Source organism: Lepidochelys olivacea (assembly GCF_965140295.1).
Source record: "Lepidochelys olivacea isolate rLepOli2 genome assembly, chromosome: 1".
NCBI lineage: Eukaryota > Metazoa > Chordata > Testudines > Cheloniidae > Lepidochelys > Lepidochelys olivacea.
This window is the reverse complement of record NC_140411.1, coordinates 278862860-278887198: the sequence shown is the minus strand read 5'-3', so window position 1 is coordinate 278887198 and position 24339 is coordinate 278862860. Positions and strand designations below refer to the sequence as shown.

General features: G+C 39.2%; 1 protein-coding gene across 2 annotated transcripts in view; it reads left to right on the top strand.

Annotated features, from left to right (window-relative positions):
* TMTC2 (transmembrane O-mannosyltransferase targeting cadherins 2) overlaps nucleotides 1-24339 on the top strand; it is a 378380-nt gene that overhangs the window by 137631 nt on the left and 216410 nt on the right. For both annotated transcript variants that reach the window (XM_084639748.1, XM_084639749.1), the window contains exon 2: nucleotides 3095-3665. In XM_084639748.1, coding sequence (XP_084495874.1) covers nucleotides 3095-3665 — 571 coding nt within the window. The remainder of the gene's footprint in view (nucleotides 1-3094; nucleotides 3666-24339) is intronic.

Sequence of the window (24339 nt, the reverse complement as noted above, 5' to 3'; positions counted from 1 at the left end):
TCACAAACAGAGGATCTGTTCAGATTTCCGAGAGAGCAGGAGCAGATAAAAACTTTAAAAACAAAAATTATCCCCTCAAAATAAAAGAAGTCCTCTACTAGTAGTAGTGAAATGAAAAAGTGTTTGTGGGGTTGGGAAAACAAACACGGGCAACCTGATTCATGGTAGAAGCAGAACTCAAAATGAAAAATGTAAACTGTTTAAGAGGCATGATCAGATCTTTAAAGGATTTATGGCGACCTCTTCATAACCTCCATACGTGCAGAGACAAAAGGACATGCAGACACTAAGCATGTCTAAAGGCATTAGAGGAATGTGCTTTAAACAATGAAACTGCTGAGCTACATGGCATTTAGAGTATTTGCATGGAGTTGCTACAGTTTAGCATATAAGCATTTTTTATTAAAGAAATGTCACTCTTACACAAAGTCCCTTAAAATAATGGCATAAAAAATAAGATGGCCTATATGAGACTCTTGAGACCACTTTTTATATTTTTGCTGCTAAAGTGTCTGTTATATCCTTTCTAGTGCAGGAAAGGACTTCATCTTCAACATTTACTTTCAGATCTGAATTTCAGGCCTTTCCTCAACCCAGTCTAAATTTAAAGACTAGATTTTGGCCCATCTCTCTAGTGCATGTGCGTCCATGTGGAAGGAGTGAGTATGGAAAAACATATTGTTCTATCTCTGTGTTCCATGTTGTTGAAGAAGAACCTTCACGTCATAGTGTTCTAGTAACTCTTTTCTCAACATATTGGGTAGAATCCTGGCCCCTTTGAATTCAGTGGGAATTTGTCCATCAACTTCGTAGAGTCATAGATTGTAAAGCCAGATGGGACCTTTGTGATCATCTGACCTCCTGCATAACACAGACCATAGGACTTCCCTGAATTAAATCTGGTTTGAACTAAAGCATATCTTTTTAGAAAAAAATCCAATCTTGATTTAAAAGTTTCTTGTGATGGAGAATCCATCACAGTCCTTAATAAGTTGTTCCAGTGATTAATTACTCTCGCTGTTAAAAATGTATGACTTACTTCCAGTCTGAATTTGTCTAGCTTCAACTTCCAACAAAAAAAATCTTGTTTTACCTTTGTCTGCAAGACTGAAGATACCTCTTATCAAATTTCTGCTCTTTGGTACTTATAGACTGTTATCAAGTCACCCCTTAAGTTTCTCTTTGTTAAGCTAAATAGATTGAGCTCCCTTAGGCTCTCATTGTACGGCATGTTTTCCAATTCTTTAATAATTCTCTTGGTTCTTCTTTGAACGCTCTCCAATTAATCAACATCCTTCTTGAACTGTAGACCAGAACTGGACACAATACTCCAGTAGTGGTCACATCTGTGCCAAATAGAGGTTTTATAACCTGTCTGCTCCTCCTTGATATTCCCCTGTTTATACTTCCAAGCACCTCACTAGATCTTTAGGCCATAGCATCACACTGGGAGCTCATGGTCAGTTGATTATTCACCATGACCCCCAAGTCTTTTTCAGGGTCTCTGCTTCCCAGAATAGAGTTCTCCATCCTGTTAACTGTGGCCATAAGACTTAAATAAGACTACAGTGGAACTAGGATTCCATCCCTTCTCTTTAGAGAGCAGGACACTCTAAAAATGGGTTTTTACAAATTGTGAAGCATGTCAGTGAAGTAAAAGGCATATCCATCTGCTCCTTTGCTCTGGGGTGTTCTCTAACTGTGTCCTGTCACTGGAAAGAACTGTGAAGTGATTTTTCAGTTCACTGGTGCACATGTTTTCCACAATATATTGCAGCCTCTTGGTGAAAATAAATGTGATTTGGCAAACGAATTGCATTAGCTGTGGCCTCTTCGAGCCATGTGATGTTTCTGGTAAATGTGTGGGGTTATCTGTTGTATAAATTTGGTCCCAGTTGGGAAGGTAGGCCCTGACACAGATGTTTCTATAACTAGCAAATCTGAACTCAGAGACTATCACTGACTATATTTGTACAACTCCTAGTACAATGGAGCTTCAACCTGATTGGATTCTAGGTGCTACTGTAATATAAATGTTTAGTAATAATAATAATAGTGTCCATTCTGTGTTTAATAGTTAGAACAAGGCATCTTGAAACAAGAATTTTATAAAAATTGCTTCACATATGGGGGCAAGCTATTATTTGCACACTGGCCATCTATTTAAGCTGTGTGGGTCTAACACCTTCTCCCATATTGTGATTTGTAAATACAGATTATAGGATTGGTAAGAATAAATAGTTTTGCAAATGTTATGGTGGACAGGTTTCTACTGAGCTGAATGTAGACATGCAGACTGCGAACGGATAAAACTAAGCCCTTACACTAAGTTTCACTTTTACAGTAAGGTAGCCACAGCATAGAATTCATAGAGTACTACATCTTAAAATGTAAAATATAAATCTTATAAATTTAAGATACTCGAAGAAAAGGTGGAATTGTATCCTTAACATACTCTGTATTCTGGCCACACCTATGGCATTCTCTAAGAATTCTATGTCAGGCAAAATATATACAGGAAAGTCTATGAACGGGCCGATGTAGAAGCACAAAATATGCATACATCTAGTGACTTCATTATTGTAGTTATTGTTCATCCATGACAGTAAGAATCATTCTAACATCTAAATTAAAATTTGAGTATGAAAGGCCAGCTGGGGTTTTAATTCTGAATTGTTCGAGGATCAGTTGTTTCAGCAATGCCAGTTTTTCATATTTCTTTTACATTTTAATTATAACCCATCAAATCTTAAGTGATTGCTCATGGGTTAGACTCAGATGAATGTCATCGAAGGCTGTTTTATTTAATGGCTTCAGCATAACATCTGTTTCTAATGTTTTAAAAGCCAATTTATATGGAAATTTATTTTAGAAAAAGTCAATAGATACAGACACTTTTAACACCTCTTGTGTTCTAGTAAAATTTCAGACCTCAAAGTAAAATAGCATTGACATAATGCCATTTTCTTGCTTGCACAACATAAAGAATAACTAAATAAGGACCTGTTTTCATTGCTGTAGCAATATGATTGTATCTTCTCAGTTGTGTCTTTCTGACTGTTTGATTCATTTCTTTGTTTTTATTTTTTAATAGCCGAGCTATCAAGACAAACCAGGATCTTCTGCCAGAAACCCCCTGGACCCACATATTCTACAACGATTTTTGGGGAACCCTCCTCACCCACAGCGGGAGTCACAAGTCCTACCGACCTCTCTGCACGCTCTCCTTTCGCATTAACCATGCCATTGGAGGCATGGAGCCTTGGAGCTACCACCTTGTAAATGTCCTGTTACACGCTGCAGTCACCGGGCTTTTCACAAACTTCTCCAGAATCTTGTTTGGGGATGGATATTGGACCTTAGTCGCAGGCCTGCTGTTTGCGTCTCATCCCATCCACACTGAAGCAGTGGCAGGAATTGTGGGGAGGGCTGATGTTGGAGCCTGCTTTTTTTTTCTGCTCTCATTGATGTGTTACGTTAAACATTGCTCTACAAGAAGCTACTCAGCCAGCACTTGGGGCTGGATCTTGGGGACAGGACTCTGTGCTGGCTGCAGCATGTTGTGGAAGGAGCAAGGAGTGACTGTTCTGGCAGTTTCAGCAGTTTATGACGTCTTTGTGTTTCACAGGCTGAAAATGCACCAGATCATTCCTTCTATATATAAAGTAAGTAACTCTCTGCCTGCCTTGGTTATTTGTTTTATAAAGCAGCAATCACTAAATTAATCAGATACCAACTTTATCTTCAGGTATGGCTTAGCAGGGAAGTCGGCCCTCTGCGAAAAAGCACAGATGCCTTATACTGAAAGTATAATTAAAACCATTCAGTATTTTTTTTTTTTTTTTTTGGTATTAGTGCCTGGCATTTAAACCATGTGGTATTACCCATCTTTTCATGCTGGGGATGTATTTCATTCATTTGCTCCCATCTCTTCCAGTCTTTCCACTCTGTTTACCATCTAGCTCTTGGTATTTAGCTCCTTTTCTCATCCTGTTATCTCCTTGTATCTTGCCAATTCAGCTTAGTGTGGTTGAGTATGCAAGTGCATCAGCTGATATAAATCTACAAGCCTCCCTGAAGTAAAGACAGAGCACTTAGCGTTCAGGTTCAACAGAAATGCACAGGATCTGAATTTAGGGCTCTGGCATATTTTCCCCCCTAGTAGGAGCTGCCATGAAGATGTATTACAATCTCCTCCAGAAGAAATATTTCTCAGGATAGAACTGGTGGCTAACAAGCAAAAGTGAGAAGTCTTCTCTGTTGTTTGCATTAGAGCAGTGCCTAGAAGTCCCATCTGAGACCAGGGCTCCATTGTGCTTGGCGCTGTACGGAGTAAGAGAAAAGCTGACCAAAATTCTTCTGATGAATCAATTTCCCATTGGAAAATGCAGATTTGAAAATATCAAAACGTTTCATGGGAACATATCAGTTTCACTATTTTTGATGGTAAATTATCAAAATGTTTAGTTCCATGAGGTCAAAGCACTTTGTTTTGACATCTGATATTATAAAAGTCTAAATGAAGCCCTTCACCTTTATTGAAATGAATTACCTTGGAAATTTCGTTTTGTGGGAAATTTTGAAATTTCAACTTTTTGCTCCAATTCAAGACTAAAAGAAATTCTGAAATGCTTGAATTTCCCACAGAATGGACATTCCAAGTTTCAGTCAGCTCACTTTAAGAGACCAGTCCCAGCCTTGATGAGTTTATGATGACAGGGCAGACAGAAGGTGGAACCTAGCAGTCTTCTGCTAAACTGGTGTGAAGTGTCAACTTACATTAAACACTTTGTTTACTTGGGTGTTTGTCTGAGAATGTAAGAACGCTTCTGAGCACAGTTGCCAACTTTCACGCGGTAAATAAGCACACCGACTTTCACAATAAGTCAAAAATCAAGCTAATCCCATTTCAAAACAAGGCCAAAACAAGTCAATCCCTAAGAACCCCAACACTCTATGTGACTAGATCCCCGCAGCGTGCAGTCTGGGACTGTGGTGGGCCCGCTGTGTACCCCGACACTCTCTCCCCCCACCTTACCCTGCTTGCCAAGAGCTGATCAAAAAAAAGAAGCAACAAGCTACAAGCCAAAAACTAGCAAACAAGCAACTCACAAGCCAATTACAAGCCCACTTTCTGTGTTTTTTTCCGTGGGTTTGGCATGTCTGCTTCTGAGAGCCAATGAACAAATAGCATGAGTATACTAAATAATGACTTCTGTGGAAAAGAAAATGTGTACGTGTATTTAACTGCAATTTGCATTTTAAAGTTATATGGTGGGAATTTTCACATGTTTGGTACATAATTCTGTAGTCATGTTTGAAAATGTCACTCATTATCCACAGAAGAAAATGAGGGATAAAACTCTATTTTTATTCCTACTGTGTACATATTTCCTAATATGTCAAATTTGAAATATATTTTGTTGGTCTTCCTATGTAAACTAAACCACAAACCCTTTTCTCTTCTTATGATCAAAATTCTCTCCTGGATCCTTCTCCCAATTCTGTCTTCGCACCTGGACTGAAGGCAAGCTGTTGATGTTTGGTTCCATGGAATAACTAAAATTAGGAGAGTCATGAGGAGTCAAGATGGAAACAAACATAGTTTTAGGCAGGGGATTTGCTGCTCAATTCTATCCCATCCACTTCAGCTTTGTATCTGTGTAATTTATTTCCTTTCCCTGAGTGGAGGATTTCATATTTACCGTAGAGTATCAAGTCTTCCTATTTTTCGTTTGTTTGTTAAATTTATGTTGTTTTTTTGGCAAATAACACTGAGGCTGTTGTTTTTGTTTTTGAAGATTTACACCACATGCACAGGGAACATGGCTCATGGCAGTACTTCTCAGGAGAGCAGAAGGCCAGGCTGGGTTGCTGCTTTGTACAGGGCTTTGTCAGGAGCACATGAGGAAATGAATCTGGATTATGAGACATTCAGGCCTGAATGCAATCCTTCTTAAAACGTGTGTGTTCGGGGACAGGACCACCACCCACATTCATCATCCTGTGTGTTGGATGGGATGCCCCTTCAACAGCCTTGCTCTTAAGAGCCGACTCTTGTACCTATAGAGTGTGAGAGTTGTGATGTCCTTACCACGCAGGTGCAAATTAAGAGAAAACACTCTGATGCATTGCCAGACTTGCTCAGTCAGCATCTGAATTATCATATGAAATCTATAAAACTAGATAAATATAGATTTGACTTTGAGGTGTCCAATGTGATGATAGTAATAGAACTATTGACTTTCTGTAAATATGGTTAAGTTGTCACAGTCCCTAAAACCTATTCTTCCTTCATCGTCTGCGATCCCTGGTGCCCAGACTTCTTTGATGTTTGGTTCTCTCTTCCTGTGTACTTGCTTCTGTTTTGGTGGTATTAGCAAATTCAGTCACAGATTAATTTAGACTAAAACTCCAGGCAAAGGCATGAAGCAGTGGTACTGGTTGTAGGGAGACACTTGGGTATTTTGTGTTTCCAAAAAGCCTCTGGACAACACACAGATATCCTGAACTGGGCGGCAACCATTAGGCAGTACCACTGTTGGAAAGTTAAATGCTTCTTGATTTCAAATCTCAAAGTGGAATGCAATTTGGGTGAAAGTGATCATGAAAAGATGGATTTCACAAGGAAAGGAAAGGAATGTGAGAAGCAGAATAAGGACAATGGACTTTAGAAAAGCACATCTTAACAAACTTAGAAAATTGGTTGGTTAGTAAGGTCCCATGGAAAGAAAATCTAAGGGATAATGGAGTTCAGGAGAGCTGGCAGTTTCTCAGTGAGAATATTAAATGCACAACTACAGACTAGCTCAGTTCAGAGGAAGGATATGAAGAATGGTAAGAGGCCAATGAACTTCCATCAGGAGCTCTTTAATGACCTGAAAATCAAAAAAAAAAAAAAAAAAAAAAAAAAAAAAGGCGGAAACATGGACAAATTGCTAAGGAGGAAGACCAAAGTATAGCACAAGCATGAAGGGTCAAAATCAGAAAGGCAAAGACACAAAATGAGTAGCACTGAGCAAGGGCCATAAAAAGCAATGACAAGAGGTTCTTTTAATACATTAGGTGCAAGAGAAAGACAAAGGAAAATGTAGGTCCTCTACTCAGCTTGGAAAGAGAGCTAATCACTGATGACCTATAAAAAAGGCTTAGCTGTTTAATACCTATTTTGCTTGTCTTCTCTAAAAAGGTAAATTGTGACCAAATACTTAACACAATTAATATTAACAACGAGGGAGAAGGAACAAGTCAAAAGAGGGAAAGAACTGGTTAAAGAATATTTAGGTAAGTCAGATGTATTCAAGTTAGCAGGCCCTGATGAAATTCATTCCAGGGTATTTAAGGAACTAGCTGACGCAATCTTGGAACTGTAAGCAATTATTTTTGAGAACTCATGGCGGATTGGTGAGGTCCCAGATGACTGGAGATAGGCAAACATATTTTTTTAAAAGAGGAACAAAAAGGACTTTCAATATCTGGACAGGTACTGGAACAAATTTATTAAGCAATCAATTTATAAGTTCTTAGAAGATAATAGGGTTATAAGGAATAGCCAGCATGGATTTGTCAGGAGCAAGTCATGCCAAACCAACCTAAATTACTTCTTGGACAGGGTTATGGGCCTAGCAGACGGGGTAAGCAGAAGATGTTTTAGATCTTGATTTTTAGTAAGGCTTTTGGCACATGACATTCTCAGATGCAAACTAGGGAAATGTGGCCTAGATGAAATTACAATAAGGTGCATCCCCAACTGGTTGAAAGACCATAAGATAACTTTAAGAGTAGTTATCGATGGATCACTGTCAAACTGGGAGGGCTTATCTAGTGTGGTCCCTCAGGAGGTCAGTCATAGGTCCGGTACTATTAAATATTTTTTTCATTAATGATTTGGATAATGGAGTGAAGAGTGTGCTTATAAAAATTTACATATAACACCACACTGGAAGAGGTTGCAAGCACTTTGAGGACATGATTAGAATTCATAATGACCTTGACAAATTTAGAGAATTGGTCTGAAATCAATAAGATGAAATTCAGTAGAGACATGCAAAATATTACACTTAGGAAGGAAAAATCAAATGCACAAATACAAAATGGAGAATAACTGGCTAGGTGGTGGTGATGCAGTAAAGGATCTGGGGGTTATAGTGAATCAGAAACTGAATATGAACCAAGAATATGATGCAGTTTCAAAAAAAGACTGTCATTCTGGAGTTTATTAACAGGAGTGTTATATGTAAGACACGGGAGGTAGTTGTCCTGCTCTATTTGCACTGGTGAGGTCTCAGCTGGATTGTGTCCAATTCTGGGCACCACACTTTAGGAAAGATGTGGACAAATTGGAGACAGTTCAGAGGAGTGCAATAATAAATCTGACCTTTGAAGAAAGATTTAAAAAAAACTAGGTATGTTCAGTCTTGAGAAAAGAAGACTGAGAAGGGACCTAATACATCTTCAAATATGGTAATTGCAGTTTAATTGTTCTCCATGTGCACTGAAGGTAGAACAAGAAGTAATGAGCTTAATCTGTAGCAGGGGAGATTTAGGTTAGATACTAGGAAAAGCTTTCTAACTATAAGAAGCTCTGGAATAGATTTCCAGAGGAGATTGTGGAATCTTCCTCACTGGAGGTTTTTAATTATTTTTAATAATTTGGACAAATTCCTGTCAGGGATGGTCCTGCCTCAGCTCAGGGGTCTGGACAAGATGGCCGGTTGAGGTCCCTTCCAGCCATACATTACTGTGATTCTGTGATTGTGAAGTAGTAGAACCAGCTGTCCATACTACTACTTGGAAGCTCCTCAGAGAGAGCACAGTTTGATAACTATTGTTTGATTTTATTTCCATTTTGTTTGGCATCTCTTGACTCATATATAGAATGTATTTATTTATTGATAGTTTGCAGTAACCATATTGAGGTAATGTCAAAACTCTCCCATATAAGTCCCAAACCAAAACTTTCCTACAGATCTGTCATGCATTTCTAAATGTTAAAGAAAAAAAAAAGCCTGTCTAACTATGTATTTTTCTGGATCCCATTGCTATGAAGCACTCAGATACTCTAATCTTGAATGAATTTAACTTGGCAGCATCTCCAAGAGAAAAGGTAAATAAGGAGCTGAAACATGGAGAGAATAAGTAACGTGCTCAGGATCACATGGGCAGTCAGTGGGAAAACCTGAAACGGACTGTCGGTCTCCTGAGTCTCCATCCCATGCCTTAAACAACAAGACCATCCTTTAGGTCACAGAACCAGAAGTCAGGAGATCTGGCTCCTTTTCCCTTTGCCTTGAACTTCCTATGACTTTGGTTAAGCCAACAAATCTTCATGCCTCAGTTTTCCCAGCAGTAAAAATGTGGAAAGTACTTCCCTATTTGATATTGGTGCTGATTAGAAATCCATGGCTTCAGCGGAGCACAGATATTATTCTGAGTGCCATAGGAATGTCTATACATAAATAAAAATAAAGTAAAATCAAACCATTTGAATGCTGTGTTTAAAAAAAAAATCCACCTCTTCTTTAATATTCTCATGTACTTCTTTAGGCAGCTCTGCTTTGTGTCCCTCTCCTCAGGCAGAGTGCTGCTTGAGCAGCAGCTACCTCAGCACCAGAGAAACTTCCTTTCAGCCACCTAAACTCCCAAGTGGGCTCCTCAACAACTAATATCCCAGTTTCTCCAGAGAGGCTTAAATTAGGGACATTTTCTATTTACCTTTCAGGGGTTTAATTTCTTTTTTATAAATAGCTTGCATTTTATAAGAATACATTGTCATGGAAGATAAATGGCATGTTATGGATACTGGGCTTGAGTAGCAGCTGCCTTTTATCTTCTGGAAGCTGCCAGTCTCTTCAGCTGCTGTTTGATAGCCTGTCTGTGCTCTCCTGCTTGCCAGTTCTGGAGCAGTGGCTTCACTTCTATTGAAGGCCAGCAGGGCCCTCTAGTTCTGGTTCCTGAGCACTGTGTGGGGGTTAGGGTATGTCTACATTGCATGGCAGGGGGCTGATTGCAGTATGTGTGGATATACCTGAGCTATCTTTAATTTATCTAGCTCAGGTACTGATAGCAGTGAAGCTCTGGTTTCAGCATGACCGAGCTGCCTGAGTAATTACCTAGGGTTCCAGGCAAGCTTGTATAGCCCATGCTGAAGCTATGCAGCCATGTCTTCACTGCTGCCATTACATGAGCTAGCTAGACCAAAGCTAGCATGGGTACCTCTACACGAGCTACAGTCTTTCCCCCAATCCCCCCATTGAAATGTAGGCATATCTGTAGAAGATTGAAATTTAATTCCCCTCTGCAAGGGAGAAATTATTGCAATTTAGAGAAGAAAATGTAAAGTTAAAGGAAAACAGAGTGATAGACTTAAAAGCCAAGTTAAAGCAGACAAGTCACCTTTATCTAAAGGTCCGCTGTGCTGTGCTCACTCTAATATTACACAGCTCAGACCTGCATAGCAGTATTAGAAGCCATTTCTCAACCTTTTTGTATTTGAGTGCACTTTGAGCCTTACCATTAACCCTGTGATGAGATTGAAATACTGCTCCCCTGGAGGGCTGGAAATAATTTTCTAGACATGCTGCAAAGCTCTGTTGGTTGGCTATTTCGGAATAGCTGAGGCACTGGGATGTGGGGCTTGTTGTGGGTTCTGATTTGTAATATGTTTGCTGACCAGATGTTGGCATCGAAGGATGGGGGAGGGAGGGAAAGGCAAGAAAGTTGCTGCTGTTTTGGTTTCAAATGATTTTTGTGTGTATCTTCTAAAGTAATATCAAGGATGACTATAGCCCAGGATAAGTGTTCTTAACATAAAGAAAAGGAGTACTTGTGGCACCTTAGAGACTAACAAATTTATCTGAGCATAAGCTTTCGTGAGCTACAGCTCACACGAAAGCTTATGCTCAAATAAATTGATTAGTCTCTAAGGTGCCACTAGTACTCCTTTTCTTTTTGCGAATACAGACTAACATGGCTGCTACTCTGAAACCTGTTAACATGAAATTCTGGCCCCACTGACATCAAAGGCAAAGCTTCTATTAACATCAGGGAAGCCAGGATTTTACCCCTTTTCTTTTTGATATGTTGGACCCAGTGTCCAACCATAAGCTGTCCTATGGGTTGTGACAAAACTGAGTCAGACAAACAAAAATGGGGAAAGTTTGAGATTTCTCACTAATCTCTGAATTATGGATTTATTTTTAACTTATTTATTTTACCTCTTGGTTTACCATTGTTATGAGCTCTGGACAATATTCTCTAGGCAAGGATTGAAAATATCCCAGAGTCATCACTTTCTGTACAATCCAAGTTTTTATTGAGTTATTTATTTTAAAGTTTCTAACTCTTGTGATTGAAAAGCAAACTATCCACATATGAATCAAGTGTGGCCAAAATAGGGATTCAGGCTGCAGACAGACCACTTCAGTGTCTCTGCTGCTGCTGCTCACAGCTTTCCCAGGCTGGAATATAGTGAAAACAGACCAGTATCTCGTCAGTTCTTTGCAGTTGCTGCTCAGAACACTGTGGACATCATAGAAGTAGTGGGTCAATTTCATTGTGCTATGCTATTTGGGAAACTGTATTCAATGAAAGGAAAGAGGAGGGAAGCTGAAGAAAACAGGAAACAGACATTGAAGAGGACAATTCAGGAAAAGTTACGTTGTTATATACACATTAGAGGGAAAACGTGTAGAATGAAGCTGGGAATGGAAAGAAAGTGGTTGTATGAGATGAACAACTTAAAAATGTATTAAACTAAAATGGTGACTAACAATACACACAGTATGTGATATTATTATGCCAATATATTGTGAGTTATGGGGTGGAAGGAATAGAGTGGAAGGAAGGCCTGGTGCTCAGAGTGTTAGTCTGGGACTTAGGAGACCTGGGTTGAATTATTGCTCTGCCACTAGCTTCCTGTGTAGCCCTAGGCAAGTCACTTAGTCTGTCTGCGCCTCAGTTCCCCATCTGTGAAATAGAGGATAGTAGACCTCTTGACCCCACAGGAGTGTTGAGAATAAATGCACTAAAAGCTGTCAGGTGCTCAGATATTATGGTATTGGGGGCCTTTAAAAGTGCCTAAAATAGATAGGGAATGTGGCATTGGGAGGTGTCAGCACAGGTATTTTTCACATTAGTTTTAGTCCTTGGACTAGTTGGTGTCAGGTAAATATTCCAAGCCTGGTCCCAGGCAAAAGTGGCATTGCTCTATGGCAGAACAGCTATAACCTGTATGCTGGGCATACTCCTGTTACCGTGATTGTGTGACTAGCTGTACTGCTGATTTGACATAACAAATACATTGCAACATTACCCTGTGAATTTACTGGAATGCCAAGACTTCAAAACACTGCTGTGGTGTGGTAGCTGCAAAGCAGGACCACCAGCAAAGCAGATAAAATACTGTCTCTTACTTAGCATCTATTTGTATACAGTTAAAGCTAATTTAAGCCCTTGTACACTGCCTTTTTTCTTTTCGTTTTTAGGTAGCGAATGGAGCAAGGCAGTGTTAGTAGCTAAAAAGAGGGGGAGAAAACAGTAATGTTAGTTCTTGGTTGGACCATAAAATAATATAACAAAATATGTATCACTTAGAGCTTTATATATACAGATACTAACTAATCTAAATGTGCATCACATGTGTATTCCAATGCTTCAGTATGGTAATATTTTTCTAGATCAACATATCGTTCATACAGGGGACTGGTATATTGAACTAAGGAAACTTCTCTTCCCCATCTCTCGTTTGATTAAAAATCCTCCTGGGAGGTCTGTCTCACAGATGGAATTAGTTACTGGTTTCTACAGATTGATATGAACCACAAATGGAACCATAGGATGCATTATATAACCTTTTGTGCTGTTACCCTCATTGCTATAGTGTTTCTTTTTTAAAAAAAAAAATGGAGGCTTACATTCTATTTAAGGTAACAATGCAAATTTACTGCTCCATGAATGACATGGTTAACTGCCAAATAGAACATTACTCACACTTATGGTCAGGAGCAACCTTTGTTGTGGTTGGTGTGCTCCATGTTCATTTGAAATGGAGCTTTCTGTGCATTAGATAAAACCTAATGATTTTTCAGAAGGCTTGAACCTGAAAAACAGAACCATATTTTGTGGTTGAGTATGCTACAGTCAGCATTCTTATTTTACTGTTTAAAATAGCTGCATTTTGAAGGACATTGAAATTAGCTTCAGGACTCAATCTCAAACACCCCCTCTGATTTAAACTTACAGTTTATTTATGTCTTTTGAGGGGATTCAAACCACAGCCATTAAAAAGGTCAACCTTCGGGTTTTTTTGGGGTGAGGAGGGTAAGTTCCCCTGTCTGGCTTCTGTCATTTTGCATCACTGCCTTGGCATCATTTAAAATCTAGCCTTTACTGATCTGAAGAAATAATAAAAAAATCCTCAGATTTAATAAAATGTGACTCAGTCCTTGTTTCTGCAAATTTCATGTTGGTGGACTCTTGGGCTTGCTTTGATCCCATTACAGGACAGGGACGTACTGTATTATCATATATTTAGAACACATGCTTTTCATAGTGAAAATCAGTTCGAAACTATCCCCATTACATGCAGTGAATGACTTTTAGTTGTAAAATGTCGCCTGACCTCTTGCCAGATCTTTTCATCTAAATAAAAACTGCACATGGAAGTCAATAAACTGTGATACACAAGCTTTGTGTGCTACGTAGGCTTTTGTGTTTACGGAAGTAAACAAAAGATTCGGAGCACTACTGTCAACTGGGGATTTATTTAGTCCCTTGATATGCCTTGTATTCAGAGCTAGTCATCTGGGTATTAATTTTTCCAGAAGTTATAAACCTGTACAAAACTCTGAAAGTGCTGTAACAAATACATTCTATACACTGCATGCATTTTGTGATGCTGCAGCCCTGCTCCTAACTCTCCACTCCTTTGGGTGGCAACAGCAGGGGACCTGCAATCTCCTCTCACTCATGTGAATAGATGCTTCTTTGTCCTCTTCACTTCCAAGTGGCTGGTACTGCTGTTCCCCAAAGCTCTCAGGCCCCCTTCTTCTTCCAGACCTTGAGTGAGAACAGGAGGATTGGGACCTATTGGCCTACTTTTGAGAGCTGCTGATCTCCTGCAGCTTCCTTTTGATTTCAGTGGGATTTGCAGGTGCTCAATGCTTTTGAAAATCAGACCGTATTCAGTACCTATTGTGTTATGTGGGGAGCTTTCAAATGTTGACACAGTTACAGGTATGGCAGAAACAAATCTCTCAATGCCAATTTTTAATAACACAATGTGGATTTTTAAAAGAAGATTAAGCTCTCTCAGTGCAAAATTGTAAGGTTTTTTTTGGATAAAGTTTTTTTTCTTTAACACCAAAGTCTTAGTACATTTGCTATAGTTGCTGCTGAGTTGTGCATTGCTTTGTCCTCTCACTTGCAAGTTCAAACTAATATTTTGGAAGTGGAGAAAAAGGAAGTGACTCCTTTGGTAAACTAATAATCAAATCTATAACGAGAGACGTATTTTTGATCTGAGCAGAGGATGTGTAGAAGCAAGTTTCAGTTTAACAGAGTGGTCAGCTGCTGGATGATGGTTGTTCCTATCTCTGGCATTAAAGAAGTTTTGTACTGTGTGTCTTAAGATGCAAAACTATGGAGACGGGGTGGCAACCTATGGCACATGTGCCAAAGGCAGCACGTGAGTTGATTATCAGTGGCACTCACACTGCCTGGGTCCTGGTCACCGGTCTGGGGGGGCTCTGCATTTTAATTTAATTTTAAATGAAGCTTCTTAAACATTTTAAAAACCTTATTTACTTTACACACAACAATAGTTTATTTATATATTTTAGACTTCTAGAAAGAGACCTTCTAAAAACGTTAAAATGTATTACTGGCACGCAAAACCTTAAATTAGAGTGAATAAATGAAGACTCGGCACCCCACTTCTGAAAGGTTGCTGACCTCTGCTATGGAGTGTTCTCTCACTCCTGCCATTGGCTAGGGATCTCTTTTGAAGCATGGGGTGAGAATATACTTTCAGGGGATTTGTACAGTTGATGTTAATTCTTATTTTTCATTCTGAGGTTATATACCAATTACCAATATCAAGAACAGTGTGGCTTTTTTTTTTTCAGTCTTGTTTAACATGTAGGGTATTGGTGGGCTGGCTACTTGTCACAGGAATTCAAATAAACTTGGCTTTCTTCATAATAAAGTGTATGTAACATTTTAAAAATGCTGACATATAATATTTTGGTCATTGCAGAACTCCGGATAGCAGTACTAATGGGGTAATATGACTTCAGTAGCTTTTGGTATTCACCTGATGCTTGAAAAATATTTAACAATTCAAGTAGCAAATGTTTATCACTAAACTTATTGTAACATTAAACAGCTATGTTTCAGCATGTTTTAAGAACATTTTAGATGGCAATTACTCTCTGTTTAAGTAAATACTACATTTGCATAATGGAAAAGGGCTTTTCCAAAGGAAACGCCTTAGAATTTTCAGATCTGGGCATTTCCTTATGCAAAATGCTTTTAATTAAATATTTACATTTTGTGTGTTTGTGAAGGGAATCTCAGGCCACTGGGTGTTTCATAATGAAAGTGGGAGAGGTCAGATGGGTAGCTATGTACTTTTAGAGGGACGTAAAACCATATTTAACTTTTACAGGCATACTGCTGTCAAGGTTTAAATTCTAAATTTGTTCATGAACTAGAAAAGTCACCCAGGGGACCAGTCCACTTGCTATGGGTCACAAAAGAAAACAACAGCATGGGATTAAGAGTGTAATGGGTTAAAGTTACCCCGGTATAACTCCCCTGAAGTAAGTGGAGTTGTGTCAGAGATAAATTCGGTGCTGTGTGTGTAAGATTCTGTCCTAGTATTTTGCCTAAAATGCATATACTTCTTTTCATAAATGATTCTACTGTTTGTATTACATGCTAAGTAGTAAATCATGGATTTTTATGCCTATCCCCTCCATCCAAAAGAAGCCCATTTTTAGCAATATTTTCAAACACGAATGCCTAACTTTTTAAACTCCTAACGTTGTATTTAGGGACATAAGTGGCCTGTTTATAAGAAGCGCTGAGTAGAGCCAATCAAAATATTTTGACTAAACACTTGTCTATTGAAAAATGCCACTTTTTTGTCAAAACTAAAATATTTTGTGGAAATATATCTGGTCCTGGATGGGCTAGCTGGACAAGAGACTGATTCTGTAGCCTGGTGTAGTGGTTTAGGAATGTAGAAGATCCAGATTCAAGTGCCTATTTTGAATCAAACAGGGACTTGAACCTAAGTCTCACAGATTCCTAGTCTAGGGTCCTAACCACACCAGGCCCTAGAATCTCTCATATTTCATGAAAATTTTTACAAGGTCTCTTTGACATTCTACATCAAAATGAAAACAAATTGTGAAACCGTGAAAAGTTATTTTCCAGCCATCCTGAATGCTGAATACTCACATCTCCCTCTGGATTGGACCCCTTGCACCATTGTAAATTAAAGATAACTAAAGAGGCCAGGCATAGTTTGTGTCTTCCTGAGGTCAGTGTAGTTGGCAATAGAATCAGAAGAACAAAAAAGCAGGTATACGTAAGCAATCTGATCTCTAGTATATGTATGGCACTTTGGTCAAATGAGACCTGAATAAAACCCGAGTGATTGGGGTACAGTGTTCTGCTGATCTTTCTATGGATCCTTCTGATCCACCCAGAATACCACATCGTGGATGGATGATCTTCTTTTTCTGCCTTGTGTGCTTCTGCCATCAACTTTCCCATCTAGCACGTTTCTGGGTACATTGCCTGCTGAAACTTTTAAAATGTGCAATGCCATTCAAACCTTTCTTTTAATAAGATCTCTGACTAAAGAACGTTTGCTGCGTTCTAATACTTTTTAGTTGATTACGTGATATATCCAGGATATTTTCAGAATTCTTCTATCACACCATAATTCAAAGGCTTGTAGTTTCTTTATTGTTGATTGTTGGATTGTCCCTGTTTCACATCCATAATTTAACACAGACCGATTTTAAGTTAAGAGTCAAAATTTAGTCGTCAGGTTTATGTCCCTTCTCATGAGATGTTTATTCTTCCAGAATGTGTTTCACTCTTACTATTCTGGTGTTGATTTCAGTATCTGATCTTCCATCTTCTGTAATGAAGGTTCCTAAGTAGCAATAATTTCTCACTTGCTTTATGGCTGAGCTGTTCACTGGAATCTTGCATGTTTTTCCCAGGATCCTGGCATACTGTCATTTTTTGTCTGGAGTTACATGTGGACAGGACAATATTCTTTGCCATATTCATATATGATCTCCATTGACTTCATCAGACGTTCTTCTGAACCAGCCCAACAGCACTGTCCTCTGAATAGCAAATGTTATTCACCCGTTTCCCATTCATCATCTTAATATTTTTCTTCTGATTCTTCAATTAATTTAATGAAACACTTGCTATAAATTCTGAATAAAGTTGGTGACATTATACAACCTTGTCTCCATCCTCTCTTGATCTGTTAGATTTTCATTTTCATATCACATTATAATTGTTTTATTACTTGGAGTTCTTATCCGTCAATCCCTACGTGCTTAATATGTTGAGCAATTTGGAGTGGAAGGTTCTTGCAAATGCTTTTTGAAAGTCAATGAAATGCAAGTAAACTGATTTCCCTATTTCAACTGATCTTTCTGATATGACCTTCAAGTTCATAATGGCGTTTATTATGCCCTTTCCGTGTTTGAAGCCATATTGATGTTTCCTTATTTCCTTATCAGTCTTTCCTGGTATTTGGTCTTGAACAGCTCACAAAAGTATCTGATAGGTTTCAGAGTAACAGCCGTGTTAGTCTGTATTCGCAAAAAGAAAAGGAGTACTTGTGACACCTTAGAGACTAACCAATTTATTTGAGCATGAGCTTTGGTGAGCTACAGCTCACTTCATCGGATGCATACCGTGGAAACTGCAGCAGACTTTATATATACACAGAGAATATGAAACAATACCTCCCCCCTCCCCGATGTTCTGGTTTAACTTGGATTTAAACTTGGAGAGTGGTCAGTTTGGATGAGCTATTACCAGCAGGAGAGTGAGTTTGTGTGTGTATGGGGGTGGGGGGGATGTGAGAAAACCTGGATTTGTGCTGGAAATGGCCCACCTTAATTATCATGCACATTGTAGGGAGAATGGTCACTTTGGTTGAGCTATTACCAGCAGGATAGTGAGTTGTGTGTGTGGTTTTTGGGAGGGGGGTGAGGGGGTGAGAAAACCTGGATTTGTGCAGGAAATGGCCCAACTTGATTATCATGCACATTGTGTAAAGAGTTGTCACTTTGGATGGGCTATCACCAGCAGGAGAGTGAATTTGTGTGGGGGGGTGGAGGGTGAGAAAACCTGGATTTGTGCTGGAAATGGCCCAACCTGAGGATCACTTTAGATAAGCTATTACCAGCAGGACAGTGGGGTGGGAGGAGGTATTGTTTCATATTCTCTGTGTGTATATATAAAGTCTGCTGCAGTTTCCACGGTATGCATCCGATGAAGTGAGCTGTAGCTCACGAAAGCTCATGCTCAAATAAATTGGTTAGTCTCTAAGGTGCCAAAAGTATCTGAGGCATGAGATACCAGGCTGATGGTTTTGTTGTCTTTATAGTCCATCACATTGTTCCTTTTTGGGGATTTGGATAAACAGTGAGTTTGTAACATCTTCTGGAAATTCTTCTGTTTCAAACATATTCTTCATTACCTCTGACAGGGCTTCTAAGTCTTCATCCCCTGTGCTTTTTAACAATTCAGCTGGTATTCTATCACGTCACAGAGCCGTGATTTCTTCGTCCATTTTTGGTGGGCTGGCTTGATTAGTATCCAGTGCAGGTTTTTCAGGCCTATCATCACCATATAGTTCCTTGATATATTCTTACCATCTTTAGGGTCTGTTGAATACTCTCAATTTTTGTCCTTAAGGGTTGTATTGATCATATTTCTTCTGCAATTGAAAGCCCTTATCTTTTGATTCATCGCACTTTGTTATCTTTATCCAGTTCAATTTCTTGCATTTCTCATTCAGCCATTCAGACTTCGTTAATCTGCATTAATTGTTTATTTTATTTTCATCGTTGATATTCCTTTTTTTTCCCGGTTGTCAGTCTTTTTGTGCTCTTTACTTTCCTTCTTTTGACCGTCAGAGCAATAATTTAATCTGTTACCCAGGGGTTTTTCTTAGGTAGTAACTTCTTCCGTACATACTTTTTTCGATAGCCTCTTACAGATGTTCCCAAATCACTTGGTCTTTGTTTTCATTAATCATAGAATCATAGAATATCAGGGTTGGAAGGGACCCCAGAAGGTCATCTAGTCCAACCCCCTGCTCGAAGCAGGACCAATTCCCAGTTAAATCATCCCAGCCAGGGCTTTGTCAAGCCTGACCTTAAAAACCTCTAAGGAAGGAGATTCTACCACCTCCCTAGGTAACGCATTCCAGTGTTTCACCACCCTCCTAGTGAAAAAGTTTTTCCTAATATCCAATCTAAACCTCCCCCACTGCAACTTGAGACCATTACTCCTCGTTCTGTCATCTGCTACCATTGAGAACAGTCTAGAGCCATCCTCTTTGGAACCCCCTTTCAGGTAGTTGAAAGCAGCTATCAAATCCCCCCTCATTCTTCTCTTCTGCAGGCTAAACAATCCCAGCTCCCTCAGCCTCTCCTCATAACTCATGTGTTCCAGTCCCCTAATCATTTTTGTTGCCCTTCGCTGGACTCTCTCCAATTTATCCCCATCCTTCTTGAAGTGTGAGGCCCAAAACTGGACACAGTACTCCAGATGAGGCCTCACCAATGTCGAATAGAGGGGAACGATCACGTCCCTCGATCTGCTCGCTATGCCCCTACTTATACATCCCAAAATGCCATTGGCCTTCTTGGCAACAAGGGCACACTGCTGACTCATATCCAGCTTCTCGTCCACTGTCACCCCTAGGTCCTTTTCCGCAGAACTGCTGCCTAGCCATTCGGTCCCTAGTCTGTAGCTGTGCATTGGGTTCTTCCGTCCCAAGTGCAGGACCCTGCACTTATCCTTATTGAACCTCATCAGATTTCTTTTGGCCCAATCCTCCAATTTGTCTAGGTCTTTCTGTATCCTATCCCTCCCCTCCAGCGTATCTACCACTCCTCCCAGTTTAGTATCATCCGCAAATTTGCTGAGAGTGCAATCCACACCGTCCTCCAGATCATTTATGAAGATATTGAACAAAACTGGCCCCAGGACCGACCCTTGGGGTACTCCACTTGATACTGGCTGCCAACTAGATATGGAGCCATTGATCACTACCCGTTGAGCCCGACAATCTGATCCACAACACTTCTTCTTGGTAGTGACTTGTATCTTATGATTCTTCAGCACTTCAAGGTTCCATCTCTCTGTAACTTTTACAGTTTGATATTCAGTCTCATCAGTATCCATCAGTGATCTGATCCACAATCCTCACTTGGCATAACCTTAACCTTCCAAACACTGTTTCTATTCCTATTACTGAACATGATAAAAATCAATTTGGTTTTTATACATTCCCCCTGGTGATTCTCATGTGTGCCTTGTGCTTCTCTTTTGTTCAGAAGAAGTATTGCAGATAATGAGGTAATGTTGATTGCAGAATTATATGAATCTTTCTCTTCTGTCATTTCTTTCAACAAGGCCAAATGGGCCAACTGCCAAACAGATTTCCTTTCCTACTTTTGCATTCCAGTCTCCCATAAGAATTACCACTCTTTTTCTTTCCGCCACTAATTTCTATTGCCTCCTCAGTGTTTTCTTAGACTTTTTTTTTGATATCCTCGTCAGAATCTACAGTTGTTGGAGCATAAACTTGAATAATAATTTTATCTATTGGACTTGCTTTTTTCACTATTATCATTACATGTCAGATGATAGATTCTCTTGTCAGTCCTTCCAACTATAGTTCTATCTACTAAAATTGCCACTCCTTCCCTATTTTGACATCTACCTGTATGAATAACTCTGTATTCTTTGCTGCTTGGAAGATTTGTGACAAAGTCCAGAACATCTCACTTTGTCCCATTATTGTAAAGTCTAGCTTTATCATTTCTTTGCACATGTTGTTGGCTCACTTCCCAGATTGCAAATTCCATATGTCCGGCCATGTGGGGTATCAGTTTGCACTAAGGGTAAATCAGATTGCATGTCAGTTGAGTGATACTAGGTTGGGTTATCATGGTATAACTTTGAAGCTAATATTCCATAAGGGCTCCAAGACTCAAGTGCAGCCAGATTTTTTTTTTGGATTGGAACCCTAGCCTTTAGCCAAAAGATTTAACCCACAAGGCAGCAAGGATTTTGGCAGGCATTATTTTTCCCCAAAGTACGTTGAATGATCTGTGGTGCTGATTCCTATCATCAGAGCATTGTGACAGTTAGCAAAATTCTTCCATTAACTCCAATTAGAGTTTATGGTGCTCAGAACATTTGAAACATAGGCCACTGATTTAAGTGCCTAACTTCAGGCAGTGAAGTTTCAGTATGTTGATGTTTGATTTTTAGTTAAGATTAAGATTGTTAAAATTATGACATAATCAGAGTCCAAATTATGGCTGGTATTCCATCTATAATACATCAGCTCTGCCTTTTTTACATAATTACATGTTCTACAGATGGATTGCATAAAGAGTTGTGGGAACTAACTTTGAAGGATGGGGGGTAATGGGGAGCATGTCCAAACCTCAGACCATGAGGGCATGATCCAGGATCTTTCAAAAGTTTGGCCATCAGCAATATTGGGTTTTGGTATTTTTGAATTTCCTGGCTTCTGGTCATTTTGTTTTCCAGCTGTAATGTTAAATGATTACATATACACTCTTTGCTGCTTGGCAATTCTAAACATTTAACCTATCTGGACAGTTGTATTTTTTTTCCTTTATAATATTACAGCTGTGTGTTGGCTTTGCACTGAACCAGTGAATTGTGATCTAAGGTGGCAGGCATTAATTGAATGAACAGAACAGTATTTAGCACATCCACTTTTATTTCTTTTCCCAGCGGCAGTCTGAGTTGAATAAGGGGAGGAAGGGAAATATACCTGCAGACCTGAAGCTGACTACTTTTTTCTGGGTCAATTGTCAAGAGGGAATTTTCTCAGTTTATCACCTTATGTCCTTTTAAAACAAACAAACCCCCTGGTGCTTCTATAGGCAAGCAGTACAGATGGAGAAGATGAACAGTCTCTGTATTTTTGTTCTCAGGCTTATAGGAAACTAATTAAAAATGCATTTGGGAAAATGGTGGTAAATAAAACTTGCCAGAAGGGTACATATTTTTACTGAATTTGTTCACTTTGTGCTCCTAAATGTCAGAGAGAGCTTATGTACTTGTTGTGATTAAAATTGTAAGGCTGGTATAGACATGTGCAGTCCACCTATAAGCCTGTGGGCTTGATTGTATTCGTGCAAAAGGAAGAGCTTCAGTGACACCAAAGATCTTGCTTTTCTCATCCCTATAAAATATGAAAATAGATTCCCACAATAACAAACCATTATGATGCCCACAGTATATATAGATTCCCACAAAAACTTATTTCCCTTAGAAATAAGTGGAAAGGAATATTGATGTAATAAAGGAACCAAGCAGAGGAAAAGGTCTGTGTAAATTCTCTCCCACCCTGAAAAAAACACTTCTTTTTCTTTTTCTTTTTCTTTTTCTTTTTCTTTTTCTTTACCCTGTTTGTGTGTTAATCTCTGGCCTCCTGTGCTATTGCAGAGCACAATAATGAGACATGCATCAGGAGCAATGTCATTTTGTTCGCAGGGACTGTATTTTTAAATGTTGATATAGATTATAGCTCCATCTGACTTGGAGATTCTTCTCTTAAAAGGCATTATTAAAAGTGGCAAAACACCACCAGAGAACAGCTCTTGTGAGTTTTAAAATAGTAGTAATGCCGCTTTCAATCTTCTCGTAAGTACAGTGTTTGCTTCTTTGGACTACTTTATCTCTCTAATCTGGTTTTTTATAACTAGAAATCTAGGGGAACTCAGCATTAGGAATTTTGTTGTCTTTTACTGCTTAATTTATTCATGATGCACAGATGTGTTTAGTACGTACTCAGTTCGTTATTATTATTGTTTTACATTACAGCAGCACCTGCAGACCCCCAAAAGTTTGGGATCCATTGTGCTCAGCGCTGCACAAACACACACTAACAAAACGTGTATGTGTACACACATACACATCACATCCTTTTCCCAAAGAGCTTGCAATGTAAGATGACCAGTGCAACATGAAGGGTCATGAGAAAGGGATAAAACTTGTACATTATACTTCTAAATTACAATTCTTCTTATTACAAATTGAGGTCTAACTGTTCCCATCTGCTCTTCAAGCTGGTATAGTTCCCTGATCTATGTAAACAAACAGAGAGGGTAGTGCAGACTGATTGACATTAGTACTGCCAACCCCAAGCACTCCAAATTCATAAGTCAGGCCCCCCAAAATCATGAGATTGGCTGAAAAAAAATCAATTTTTAAAAATAATAATGTTGAGCTCTTTGTTTTATTTGTCTTCTGGTTTTTGAGCCTTTAGAGTACATGGGATTTTAAACTTTATAATCCACCCGTATAAGGGCTAGACAGTGTCTTTTATTCAAAAGTTGAACTTCTCATGTAATGTTGAACTTGTCTCCAGGGGCTGTATTGTGAAGAAAAACACCCAATATTGTAAGACTTAGGATAAAATTGTACAAGCTGGCAACACTGTTGACCCACATTTCTTCACCTAAAACAAACCAAACAACCACAATCCTCTTTTAACCAACACATTGGAATCTTTTCCAAAGCTCCTAATTTCCTAATCAGTTGATTGTCCTGTCAGTTCAGTGCTGGCTGCTGTGAGGATCCTGCATGCCATACCTCTTAAATCCCTCACCTTATGGCACAGAAATATAGACACCTGCACTGTTGGTCTCAAATAACTTTCTACGAAAGAATCACCCTGTTATGAGTGAAAAGATCAGCATGGCTGCAAGGATGTGCTCGTCAGCAATCTGAGACTGCTGTGTAGCAGCAGAAAGGTTGGCATGTCCTTACTCTCTGAATTTAGTCTCCAAGGCTCTGCAGTACCCAGATAGCTCTCTATGCTCTGCTGGACTGATTATAACTCCTACTATTAAGTGACATAATGTATCTAGATACAGGTGTCAGTGTAGATTCTGCACTAATACCTGTCAGGTTCATACTGTGACTGCAGATCTGCTTCCAGTAAATAAGCGATGTACCCATGTAGCAGATAAATTAGTATGCCTCATTTTATTTGGTTATGTCCTGGCTTCCAAC